This window comes from Schistocerca americana, chromosome 4, assembly GCF_021461395.2.
Source record: "Schistocerca americana isolate TAMUIC-IGC-003095 chromosome 4, iqSchAmer2.1, whole genome shotgun sequence".
Taxonomy (NCBI): Eukaryota; Metazoa; Arthropoda; class Insecta; order Orthoptera; family Acrididae; genus Schistocerca; species Schistocerca americana.
Genome location: NC_060122.1, coordinates 640,003,832 through 640,016,342, shown reverse-complemented (window position 1 = coordinate 640,016,342; position 12,511 = coordinate 640,003,832). Strand labels below are relative to the sequence as shown.

The window sequence follows — 12,511 nt, the reverse complement described above, 5'->3', positions numbered from 1 at the left end:
TACAGCTTATATTCAGAAAAGACAATAAAACTTTCAAAGACAAAACAATAAAAAGTGCTTACCTCCTCTTTTGCAATTTTCATGTCATCAGTAACATTTGAGAAGACTGTTGGCTTGATAAAATAACCTGTTGTACCCAGACGTTCTCCACCACATTCGATGTGAGCTCCTTGTTCCTTTCCTGATTTAATATAGTCCAGAACCTTATTCATCATTTTCTCATTGATCTGTAAAGAACTATCTTCATTAGCAGTTTTTCTGAATTTGAAACAATAATTAGACAGGTCAGCTCTTAATGTACATTTTTATTTGTATCAAATGGAAAACTCACTTGAGAAAATTATAAAATTATGAGACAGGATGGCTAGCCAGTACTTACCTTGTGGAGGTGAAATTCCAATTCTGCTGATAGACACATTTAAAAGTACTAGAAACTGTCCTAGCTTATGGAACTACTAATTCCTTCTTTAGGACGAAAGAGGGATGGGTGGGGAAGGTTAGAAAGTAGGGGTAGGTGACTCAGATTCAAGGATGAGAGTGATCCACCTTTTGTAATAACACGATGAACTAGCTGAGCACCTGTATGAGCATTGAAGAAAAGTTTATTTTTGGGGCACACTTTAATATTTTTTATTATATTTGTTAACTCAGTTAACATCTTTATTGCTTTCCAATTTTTATCTTTTTATTCTATTCTGTACACCTACCCTCCACATTTCCCAACCCCACCCCCCCACTTTCCTCCTAGTTTTGAGTGGACAACTTGTAACTGAAATACTCATGTCACTTCTCATTTCTCTTTCTCTTAATCCATCTTTACTTCTCATTCTGTTCTCTGGACTGAAGCTGGCACTGTGCTTACCAATATATTATCTTTGACCTCCAACTCGCTTTGAAGTCTCCCCTTTTGAACTTTGTCTTCCTTCATACTCACAATATGTGGGTTCCCCATATCATGCAATTTGAGTGAACTGCATCTCCTGTCTAATCTTTGGCTGCCGCTCCATCTTTACTCTTTGAGGAAGAAACTAATAATTCCAAAAGTCAGAATTTTTGTCATAACTGTCTGTTGGCAGTACTGGAATTTTTGTCTCCTGAGTGTAAGTTGTGGCCAGACATTCTGCCTCCAAGTAATTACTATTTTTTATTTCATTTTCTCAGGTAATAAAGACTGCTTTGTTGGTGGTAATAATTCTGTTCAATGTCAACTGCATCAGTGAAACCTTACTATTGTCTGAAATGTTCAGGTTATGGGACATTTCAAATCATTCTGACTATGTGATATGTGATTCAGTCTTCTCACAGCAAGAACCTGTCAAATCATTTCAACTGAATTACATGAAACAGAACAAAATTTACTTCATAACATTCATGTTTCGCAATTTATTTTACTGCTTACTAGATGATGAGTAATTTAGTAATACAAATAGTATATTTAAGGGAGAAAAGAGAACAAACTGAGGTCACCAGGTAAAAATAGGTGTTACTTGATGGGAGCCTAATAAGCTGAGCACTGGTAAGTAATAACCAAATGTTACTAGAACAAAACACAATTTGTTTGCTTTTTATCTTTAAATCTGAAATTGTTCTACTGGAAATGACAGAGGAAGCCATTCACATGGTAAATGGTGTAATAAATAATTATACAATTATTGAGTTCAAAATTTCAAATCTTTAAATATGGCTACATGGACAAAAGTAACAAAACTTATGTACAAAATTGTGGTGCACAGGTCTTCTTAGTGAGGTTAACTGCTGAAATGTGGCTTGACCAAGGGCACCTATAACCAGGCAGGCAAGGGGAGGAGGGGGTGGGACAAGGTGGGGTTGACCCCCTCCCCCCACCTCTCAAGAAAGACACAAATATAGTGTATTCATGTGTTTTTCTTTCAAGAAAATGATTTAGGAGTAAGTACTACGCAGGTTTCAGAACTGGGACAGGTTTTTGGCTATGTACAAGTCACCATTTGTCTCCCAAAATAATTAAAATACTCTGTACTCCAAGTTTAGCCCCCGCCCCCCCTTCCCCTACAAACTATTGCATGGGTGTCCCTGGGTCAGACAGGCATTTAATTTCACTAAATGAATTATCTGGAGAGTTCTGGGTAAACTAAAAGTAATGGAAGGTGTAAAAGTAATCATTCACTGCATAGTTGAGGCGGTGTGTGATTGACACATGCATAAACAAGACTGAAATTGCTGCTTTTGCACTACATTCTTCTTCATATATAACTGACTAGCAAAAGCAGTCTAGGGGTTAGGAAGATTCCTTATATAAAGTCTGTCAATGTATTTGACTGTTATATGATTATAATATTATATTGCTGAATTATTATAGGTGAGCACAGCTACCAAATAACATAGGCAAACACAAAGTCTACAAGTTAAAAACAACAGTGTATTGCATACACCAAAATCAAATGTGATCTGTTGATGGTTGGAACATCACTCAGTGTGATCAAACATGTGCAGTCATTATGCAATAACAAATACTCAAACCCAATTACAACTTGTGAAGTAACACATTCTACTGTATCATTTTAACAGGTTTTGAGCATGTTGCCTAACTTGTCAGTCATCAGCACACGCACATCCTTCAGCCACATAATCCCCTACAGCCAGCATATCTCATTCAAACTGCCAGCTATGTTTCATACATTTATGAGAGACAAGTAAATGCTAAAGTTATGTGCAGCTACATTGTCCTGTAATATGTGCAGCTACATTGCCCTGGTGCTTAGGCTGACTGAGTTGTACAGCTGTTTACTTTTCTTCTTACTGAGCCAATGTAAGATTCAGTAGAGAAGTGTGATGAATGGCATGGGGCAAAAACTTCAAAAATGTTCAAATGTGTGTGAAATCTTATGGGACTTAATTGCTAAGGTCATCAGTCCCTAAGCTTACACACTACTTAACCTAAATTATCCTAAGGACAAACACACACATCCATGCCCGAGGGAGGACTCGAACCTCCGCCAGGACCAGCCACACAGTCTACGACTGCACCGCCTTAGACTGCTTGGCTAAACCCGCGCGGCACAAAAACTTCTTTTGAATACATGCCACATCCAAGAAAGCTATCTTTCCTTGTTTGTGACAACATATCATAAAAGATGCTAATTATTTTTCTTTATCTTCATAGAACAATGATGAAAAGCTCTCAGTTTTGCAGCTGGGGGGCCACATTAACATACCATGGCATTTTGGTGAGTGTCATCCTCATCATCTTCTGGCAAAGTGTCAAGATATTACAAATGACCCAATATCTATACAAATAGTTCCCCACCCCCACCCACCTAGCTGCAGTCAGCTAGGTCCCCTGTGCAACCAGTGGGCGACGGGGGGGTGGGGGGGGGGGGGGGGGGGGGGGGGAGTGTAGTGGTGTAAGGTGGGAAGTGGGCCACAAGCTGTGCTCAAACGTCTGCGTCTGCATGGGTATTCTAGATGTGTCTTGTGTTTTGAAAAGTGGTGGGTGTACTCTTGTTGTAATGCAGCTAATGGTAGCTTTCAAGCCTTACTATTTTGGTGACCTTCATCTCTATTTACAAGACTCTCATGACTCTGTATTTCTGTGGATTCCTTTATAATGCTGCCCCCGACAGCTGGTTGTTCAGCATAGCATCATCACGGTACCATAAAGCTGCCAGCTATATGGAAACCCAAGAGCTTTTCATTAGTAGAATACAATGGGAAAGTCTACATTAATTCATTGTACAATGTCCATACGAGTTACTGCATATAATGAGCTAATGGCACATGTAATCTCTTTAGACGCTTCTGGACCACTGCCTACTATTAGGGGACATAACTCGTCATCCACATGAGAATCTGCAAGTTAAGTTGTGCATATTACATGTCAGTCTAGAATTGTAAACATTATTAAGATGAAAAACTCTCTTGGAAGTTTTCAATTACGAATGTAAAGAAATTTGTACAAGAAAATCTGATGCCAGATATACATTTAATAACCAAGACAACTGAATGGGTTGCTTCCAATGTCACATACACTGTTGACATGTTCCAGAGAGGACAGAGAAGAGCTGAGAGGTTTCTGTCTCCATAATAACCACACTGATAGGCTTTCTGGGTACGAATATGTTTTATTGGTATTGAGAAAGCAAAGAGAGCGACACAAGTGAGAAACTCCTCATAGTTTTCTCAATAAATCTGTAAAATATCATAGTAGGGCCTTTGGAGGAGTAGGGAGTAATTTTTTAACTAGGTATAAAACATCAGAGCTGATACAAAAGACAGAAATATAACATTGAGGTTGTTGTGATTTATACAGTGAACTAACAAATATGAGATTAACTTCTTGGAAATGAAAAAGTTATTTTTTATTCAGAAGAAATTTATCATTTCTTGACAATTTCTGGTATGATTATACCATTTTTAAATCAGCTACAAATGCAGTTTTTAAGCTCATTTGTGTTTTAAAATAAAATAATTATTTGTGGCATCACACAATAGTTAGACTGTGTATCACCAGTGACCCCATTTACTCTATCACCACATACAATTTTAAAACCCTTTTCTCTTGTCTCCACAACCAGGAATATCACTTTTGGAACCATAGTTAGTTACTTGTTCCATACATCATATTCACAATTAACATTACAATTACTTTCCTTCAGGCTTCACTAGATGTTTTGAGTTGTGCCTCTAGCAATACTGACCTGATTCTCATAGTTTCTCCTCGGTAGCACTACTCTTGATCACAGCTAAGATGAAAATCTAAATGAGTGTGAGGTGGTATTTGCTCACAGATGCACATGAAGATCCCGAGTACGAGACTCGGCCCGGCACACAGTTTTAACCTGACAGGAAGTTTCATATCAGCGCACACTCCACTGCAGAGTGAATATCTCATTCTGGAAACATCCCCCAGGCTGTGGCTAAGCCATGTCTCCGCAATATCCTTTCTTTCAGGAGTGCTAGTTCTGCAAGGATCGCAGGAGAGCTTCTGTAAAGTTTGGAAAGTAGGAGACGAGGTACTGGCAGAAGTAAAGCTGTGGTGGTAGGGCATGAGTTGTGCATGGGTAGCTCAGTTGGTAGAGCACTTGCCCGTGAAAGGCGAAGGCCCCGAGTTCGAGTCTCGGCCCCGCACACAGTTTTAATCTGCCAGGATGTTTCTTATGGGGAGTTAGTTTTATTTCCTAAGAGCTAGTCAGCATGTCAGTAAAACTAAGACAAAAGGTAGTTACAATTACTGATTGAGTGTATTTCATGGTGCTGGTAAAAGGCTGATGTCAAGAGTTTAAGTCCTACCCAGAACACAGTTCTGAAAATTGTCATTGTTAGTTTCTCTCTTTCAGTAACAGAAGACTTGTTTTTATAAATATCCCACATAAAATATTATATTTTCTTTTGTCAGTCAATATTTAGCATTATTAATGACTGATTTCTCTTTTGTGATCTAAATGCACATACAGTAGTGTAATAAACTGAATGTCATTCATAGTTAATTTTAAAAATAGGTGTTGTATGGTATCCATACACAGTAATTTGCAGATCATATTTTTTTATTACCTGAGGACCTTGAACAACACCATCTTCAAAGGGATCACCAACCTTTCTTGCTTCAGCTTTTGCTTTGGCTTTCTTAACAAATTCATCATATATGTTTTCATGCACAAATGTTCTTGTTCCTGCACAGCAAGCCTGTCCCTGATTGACAAATACACAATCATGTGCTATGTTCACTGCTTCATCAACTGCAAAACAGATAATTAAGAAATAATTACTAGTAACATCTCTTGAATGTTAAAAAATCTAATTTCAGATCAGACATGATAAGAATCCAAACACTTACTTCATTTGCAAGTGAACATCTAATATTTGGAAAGACAGAACATGTTTACTGACTAAGTATCACCTCAAACAAATACATTTTGAAAATGGCTTCATCAAAAACTGAAGTTATACCAATCAACAATAAACAAAAATAGATTGAAGTACCATATAACAGATATCCCCCTCTGGATGAATGATGAGCAGCTCATTGGCATACTTGAAGGCCCATAAAATGTCAAATTTTCAAATAGTTAAGTGTGTTTGTTCCCATCCATGTATTATTTGAGGTAAGTGGTTACCTGGCCTACTGTCTGTTTTTTCTTTCCATAGTAGTATTTCTCTTATTATAATATACTGAATAAATATTGTACACAAGTTATTTCTTAGTAGCAGTGATGATGATTATGATGATCATGATGATGTTTGGTTTGTGAGGTGCTCAACTGCGCAGTCATCAGCACCCTTACCAAGTCCCAATCTTTACACAGTCCAATGTAGCCACTTTCATGAATGATGATAAGGAGGAAGAGGACAGCACAAGCACCCCATCCCCAGGCAGAGAAAATCCCCAACCCAGCCAGGAATCGAACCCGGGACCCCGTGATACAGATGCAGCAACGCCAGCCACTAGACCACGAGCTGTGGACTCATGGTAGCAACATTGTATACCAGGGACTCTTCATCAACCATAAGCTAACCTGGAAGGCACCCATGAAATATGTGACTAATAAAGGCAACATGGCTGTCAACATAATCAGACCTAGGACATGACTTAGGTGGGGCTTGAATGTCGGCACCACTAACACTTTACCATACAATGGTGTATCCAGTCATTGACTATGGGAGTGGTTGTTATGGATCAGCACCTGGTAGTTAACTCAACAGAATTAATAAATGCCAGTGTAAAATCACTGAGAGTTTGTCTGGGGACAATGTGCTCCACCCTTAACAATACACTCTTGGTTGAAGCACATGATCCTCCAGTTCATCCATGGTGGTGGTATTTCTGTGCCAAGTTGCTTCGTAAAGGGCACCAGTATCCATCCAACAATCTGAAATTGACTGCCTCATACTTAACACACGGTGCTTAACTGGTCTCTTCTGGATCACTAGCATTTTTTTCAGATGTTTCGGGTGTGAAACATATAGCAAAGTTTGTTAAGAAATTGTTGAGTTTCAACCATAAAGGACACCACTAAAGAATCACTGAATGAAGTTGACAATGATCCTGAACTTCTAAAGAAGGTTATAGCAGGTGATAAAACATGGGTATACAAATATGACATCGAAAATTGTCCTGATGTAAATGGCCAGAAGAGTCAAGAACCAAAAAAATTGACACATTGGATCATGTGTGGAAGTTCTCCTCACTGTTTTCTTCATTTACAATGGGATATTGCATCATGAGCTCCTGCCTTACAGTTGTGTGGCCAATAAAGAATACTACTTGGAGCTATGTGCCCTTTGCATGAAACAATCCAAAGAAAATGACCAGAATTGTAGCAAAACCATTCATGGCAATTGCATCATGATAATGCTCCTGCTCACATCTCAATGTTTGCTCATGATTTTATGCCAAAAAACAAAACTTTTATGTTTCCTCAGCCACCATATTTGCCAGAAATGCACTCCTACAACTTCTTTCTATTCCAAAAGCTGAAGAGAACCATGAAAGTGTATTGTTTTGCCACCATTTATGATATAAAAACAAAACTGCTTAAGGAACGGGACACCATAATGCAAAGTGGGTTCTAGAAGGGCTTCCAAGATGGGAAAAAGAGCTGGCACAAGTATACTATATCTGAGGGGGATTAATTTGGAGGTACAAAGTTGATGTTGTTGAACAAATAAAGATCCTTTAAGAAAAACAAAAATTTCCATTACTTTTTCATCATGCCTTGTATATCTATACTGATGGCTCCCAAACCAGTGACTCTTTCAGAAGGGAGTACTGCATACCATGATTGCAGAAGTCTGGACTATTTAAATGACCAGATGATGCAAGTATCATGATTGCAGAACTTATTGCATTACTAGAAGCATTTCATTTCTGCTCATGGATGTCAGGTTCTCTGAATTTCTGACTCAGTGGCTGTTTGTCTGCTCTAGTCATACTTAAAAATTTTAGCATCTGTTTGGCTGAAAATATCATTGTATTCATGGTTATCCAAGTGTTGAAATCAATGTATGAAGCAGGCCATTTCATTAATTTCTCTTGCGTGACATCACACTGTGGGATCACTGGCAATGAATCTGTCAACCACTTATCCAAAGAAGGCCCTGTGATAAGGTGTACAGTAAGGACTGCAATCCCAAGTATGGGTTACCCATGTGCCCACACAAATACATGACAGAAGACTGACAATGGAAATGGTAGGGAACTGCAAGATACGGAGACAAGAAGTATGCAACAGTTCACCCATCTGTCCCCTATTCCACAAAATCATATACAATTGCAGTGCTTAGGCACCTCACCAGTCACCAGATCAAAATTTAACCAGGGATGTTTCCCTAAATATCTTCACAGACTGCACATAATAGAGACATGTTTCTGCTCTTCTGGAGAAGAAGACACAGATCACACATTCTTTGGGTGCCCCAGACTACATGGAAGTAATAAAATCCTTTTACAAGAATTTTTGAGGCTTGGTAATCCATTGTGACCTGTTTGACAGCTATGTTAGCGACACAGGATCACAGAATTTTCCATGTGATGTACTGATTCACTTTTGATGCAGGTATACACATCTAATATCAACATATCACTGGAAGTTGATTGTACAAAAGTGTTCAACAACATAATATTTCCAGAATGAGATTTTCACTCTGCAGGGGGGGGGGGGGGGGGTGCGCTGATATGAAACTTCCTGGCAGATTAAAACTGTGTGCCCGGCAGAGTGAAAATCTCATTCTGGAAACATCCCCCAGGCTGTGGCTAAGCCATGTCTCCACTATATCCTTTCTTTCAGGAGTGCTAGTTCTGCAAGGTTTGCAGGAGAGCTTCTGTAAAGTTTGGAAGGTAGGAGATGAGATACTGGCAGAAGTAAAGCTGTGAGTACTGGGCGTGAGTCGTGCTTCGGCAGCTCAGATGGTAGAGCACATGCCCGCGAAAGGCAAAGGTCCCGAGTTTGAGTCTCGGTCGGGCACACAGTTTTAATTTGCCAGGAAGTTTCATATCAGCGCACACTCCGCTGCAGAGTGAAAATCTCATTCTGGAAACATCCCCCAGGCTGTGGCTAAGCCACGTCTCCGCTATATCCTTTCTTTCAGGAGTGCTAGTTCTACAAGGTTCGCAGGAGAGCTTCTGTAAAATTTGGAAGGTAGGAGACGAGATACTGGCAGAAGTAAAGCTGTGAGTACCGGGCGTGAGTTGTGCTTCAGCAGCTCAGATGGTAGAGCACTTGCCCGCGAAAGGCAAAGGTCCCGAGTTCGAGTCTCGGTCGAGCACACAGATTTAATCTGCCAGGAAGTTTCAACATAAGATTTAACAATGATTATTTGGTGTTGGTCTATCTGTAGCTACAATGTGTACTAATATGAAAATAAACAAATATTCTAACACTAATTTTCTGTCAGTACCTGTATGTATTATATAAATAAGAGCTGCCTGTATTGTGAAAGCTTAAGGTCAAGGTCATTGTCTCATGATAAAAGGAGTAGTGTTAACAATTCATTTAAGAAGACTCTAAAGTGTAACAAAAGGATAATTTTGTCTTTAAAATGAATAGTACATTGTCTAAAGTAAATTTTCAGAAATAAACTGTTTTTATTTTACAACAGAAATTCCTTAGTGTTTCATTAAACATCATTAAAACAAGTAAGTAAACAATGTTATATAGTTTTCCTTTATAAAAAGAGTGAAAAAGAGTCAAAACATACTGCTTATATGAGCACTTATAGTATTTTTACTGTTACATACAAATAAGGTAAGTGCCAAGAATTTGTAAAGATTCTAAAGTGCAGTATGTGACTAAAATGCTTGTTGAAATCAAGGAACAAAAACATAGAACAAACAATTTAACTCTAGAATTACAAATATTTGGAAATATGTAGGAATGAAGGAGTGAACAGAATCATCTAAGCTTGAATGTGCTCACAGTTCAGATATTTGATAAGAGTTTTGGCTTGGCAGCTATAGTACGCATACCTGTCACATTTGATATCAATATAATGGAAGGAAACATTCCACGTGGGAAAAATTATATATAAAAACAAAGATGAGGTGACTTACCGAACAAAAGCGCTGGCAGGTCGATAGACACACAAACAAACACAAACATACACACAAAATTCAAGCTTTCGCAACAAACTGTTGCCTCATCAGGAAAGAGGGAAGGAGAGGGGAAGACGAAAGGAAGTGGGTTTTAAGGGAGAGGGTAAGGAGTCATTCCAATCCCGGGAGCGGAAAGACTTACCTTAGGGGGAAAAAAGGACAGGTATACACTCGCACACACGCACATATCCATCCACACATACAGACACAAGCAGACATAAGTCTTTAAATATGTCTGCTTGTGTCTGTATCTGTGGATGGATATGTGCGTGTGTGCGAGTGTATACCCGTCCTTTTTTCCCCCTAAGGTAAGTCTTTCCGCTCCCGGGATTGGAATGACTCCTTACCCTCTCCCTTAAAACCCACTTCCTTTCGTCTTCCCCTCTCCTTCCCTCTTTCCTGATGAGGCAACAGTTCGTTGCGAAAGCTTGAATTTTGTGTGTATGTTTGTGTTTGTTTGTGTGTCTATCGAACTGCCAGCGCTTTTGTTCGGTAAGTCACCTCATCTTTGTTTTTATATATAATTTTTCCTACCTGTCACATTTGATACATATGCATGATGTTTTATTCATCTTTTGTTCTTTGAAGGAAACCTGAATTTCACAGCACTTTCTACTTCCAGGTTGGCCAATGCCAGTGCCAAGTGCCTGCAAGAGGAAATCGGCTGCTCTCTGCAGTTTGTAGGGGCCAGGAAGCTCATCTCCTACTCTGAGGATAAAGTCTCAGTGCAAAATAGTCTTAGGGGTAAATAACTTAAAAACTGTGCCAGCACTGGTCATGGCAAGTTCAAGAAAATTGTAAAAGACATGCACAACCCATCTATGGTTGCCAGTTTGGACACTGTAGAGTCTAGGTATTTGGTCAATTATATCAACTCTAGCCTTTGTTTCATTATAAACTTCACTGTTTCTGGAAGTTTCTTCTCAGTATTCCCATTGACCTGATATCCAACTCCCATGTTATTCAGAATAAGGACACTGTTTTTAATTTTTCCATAGGTATAATGTGAGAAAATTGTCACCAAACTTGTACAAGTGTGTTGAATACAGCATGCCGTCTCCGCTTTCTGCTGCAGAGGGAACCTCTTTGAGTGATCTCAGAAGAGTCCCAACTAAACTTTCTCCTTTTTGTCTCAGTTCATCTGCCAGTTTCATGGAGGTGAAGAAGTTGTCAGTCGTGATGTTACAATCACAGTTGAGGAATAGTTGCGCCAATTTCATAATGACATGGTGACCAAAGCCCTTGCTTGGATCACAAATTCCATGCTCGCCACAGTGAGGGAAACCATTCAGGAAGTAGCACTTGCCAGCATCACACAAAAATCAGTTTCTTATCCCTTACCTTTCAGGTTTACTCAGCATGTACTGTATGAAGGGGCACCTACATATGCAAGAATACAGTTGTACAACCACAATTATGTTCTCACCTGACTTGTAGCAGGCAATGCAATTGTCAGTAAACAGATTCCATATTTCTGAACTAAGCAAAATTTATCAGTTTCCTTGCATTGCCTCCTCGATGACATAGAATAAAACCTAAGATGACTGGATGTCACAGGACTGTAGGGAACCAAAAGCAATATGAAGCATCATCTGACCTCCGAGTTTGTATTTCAGGCTATTTTTGTCCTAAACTGTCGTAATATTCTCCAAGATCTTGTGAACAACATTGAAGCACACCCAGAAACTACTTAAGTTTCTGAAAACATGTATTATTGATATAAAATTGTGTTAAACTGTATGTAGGTAAAGAATGACCCACATGGTACTTCAGGTACAACAGATAAATTTTTCGTACTTCTAGGTGGGCTAGGGGGATGAAATTTTTGTGAGTTGTATGACCTAATAAATGATTAACAGTCATGAGAGCATTTTGTCCTGCAATGTTTATGGATGGATGGGGCCCTTGACAAACCCTCTTGGGTCTGAAATGATCTACATTGTACACCTAGTGTTAAAGAGGTTAGGAAACAGACTGTTGTACTACAAAATGCCGCTTTGGTCAGAAATGATTCTGGCATCTCACCCATGAATTTTACTTTGGAGGTTGTGTTGGTGAGTGATTGTTTGATGACATTTAGGGTTTTCAGATGGAGTCCTTATTTTCTGAGGGTGGTACAAAGGAATTGGTGATTAACAGAATCATATGCCCTCTTGAAGTCCACAAAGGAACATATAATCAGGTTGTTCCTGAACACTCTGTATTTTAATGTTGTTTTTAAATTGAATATTTGTTCTATATAACTTTGGCCAGTGTGGAAATTGACTTTGGCAGAGGCATGCTGACACAATTTTGTATGTAACTTGCAGAACGGATACTCCTCTATAGTTATTTAAATTGGTTTCATCACATTTCTTGTATGTTGGATGAATTATGTCACATTTCCAGTATTTTGGAAGTTTTTCTGTCTGCTAAATCTCTGCTGTGATTTGTGCGCAAATTCTT

The 12,511-nt window shown here is 38.9% G+C and overlaps 1 protein-coding gene across 1 annotated transcript in view; it reads right to left on the bottom strand.

Annotated features, from left to right (window-relative positions):
* LOC124613159 (aldehyde dehydrogenase 1A1-like) overlaps positions 1-12,511 on the bottom strand; it is a 91,774-nt gene that overhangs the window by 10,905 nt on the left and 68,358 nt on the right. Inside the window, exons 8-9 of the mRNA XM_047141786.1 lie at positions 5,530-5,714; positions 63-227 (exon numbers count right to left, since the gene is read on the bottom strand). Coding sequence (XP_046997742.1) covers positions 63-227; positions 5,530-5,714 — 350 coding nt within the window. The remainder of the gene's footprint in view (positions 1-62; positions 228-5,529; positions 5,715-12,511) is intronic.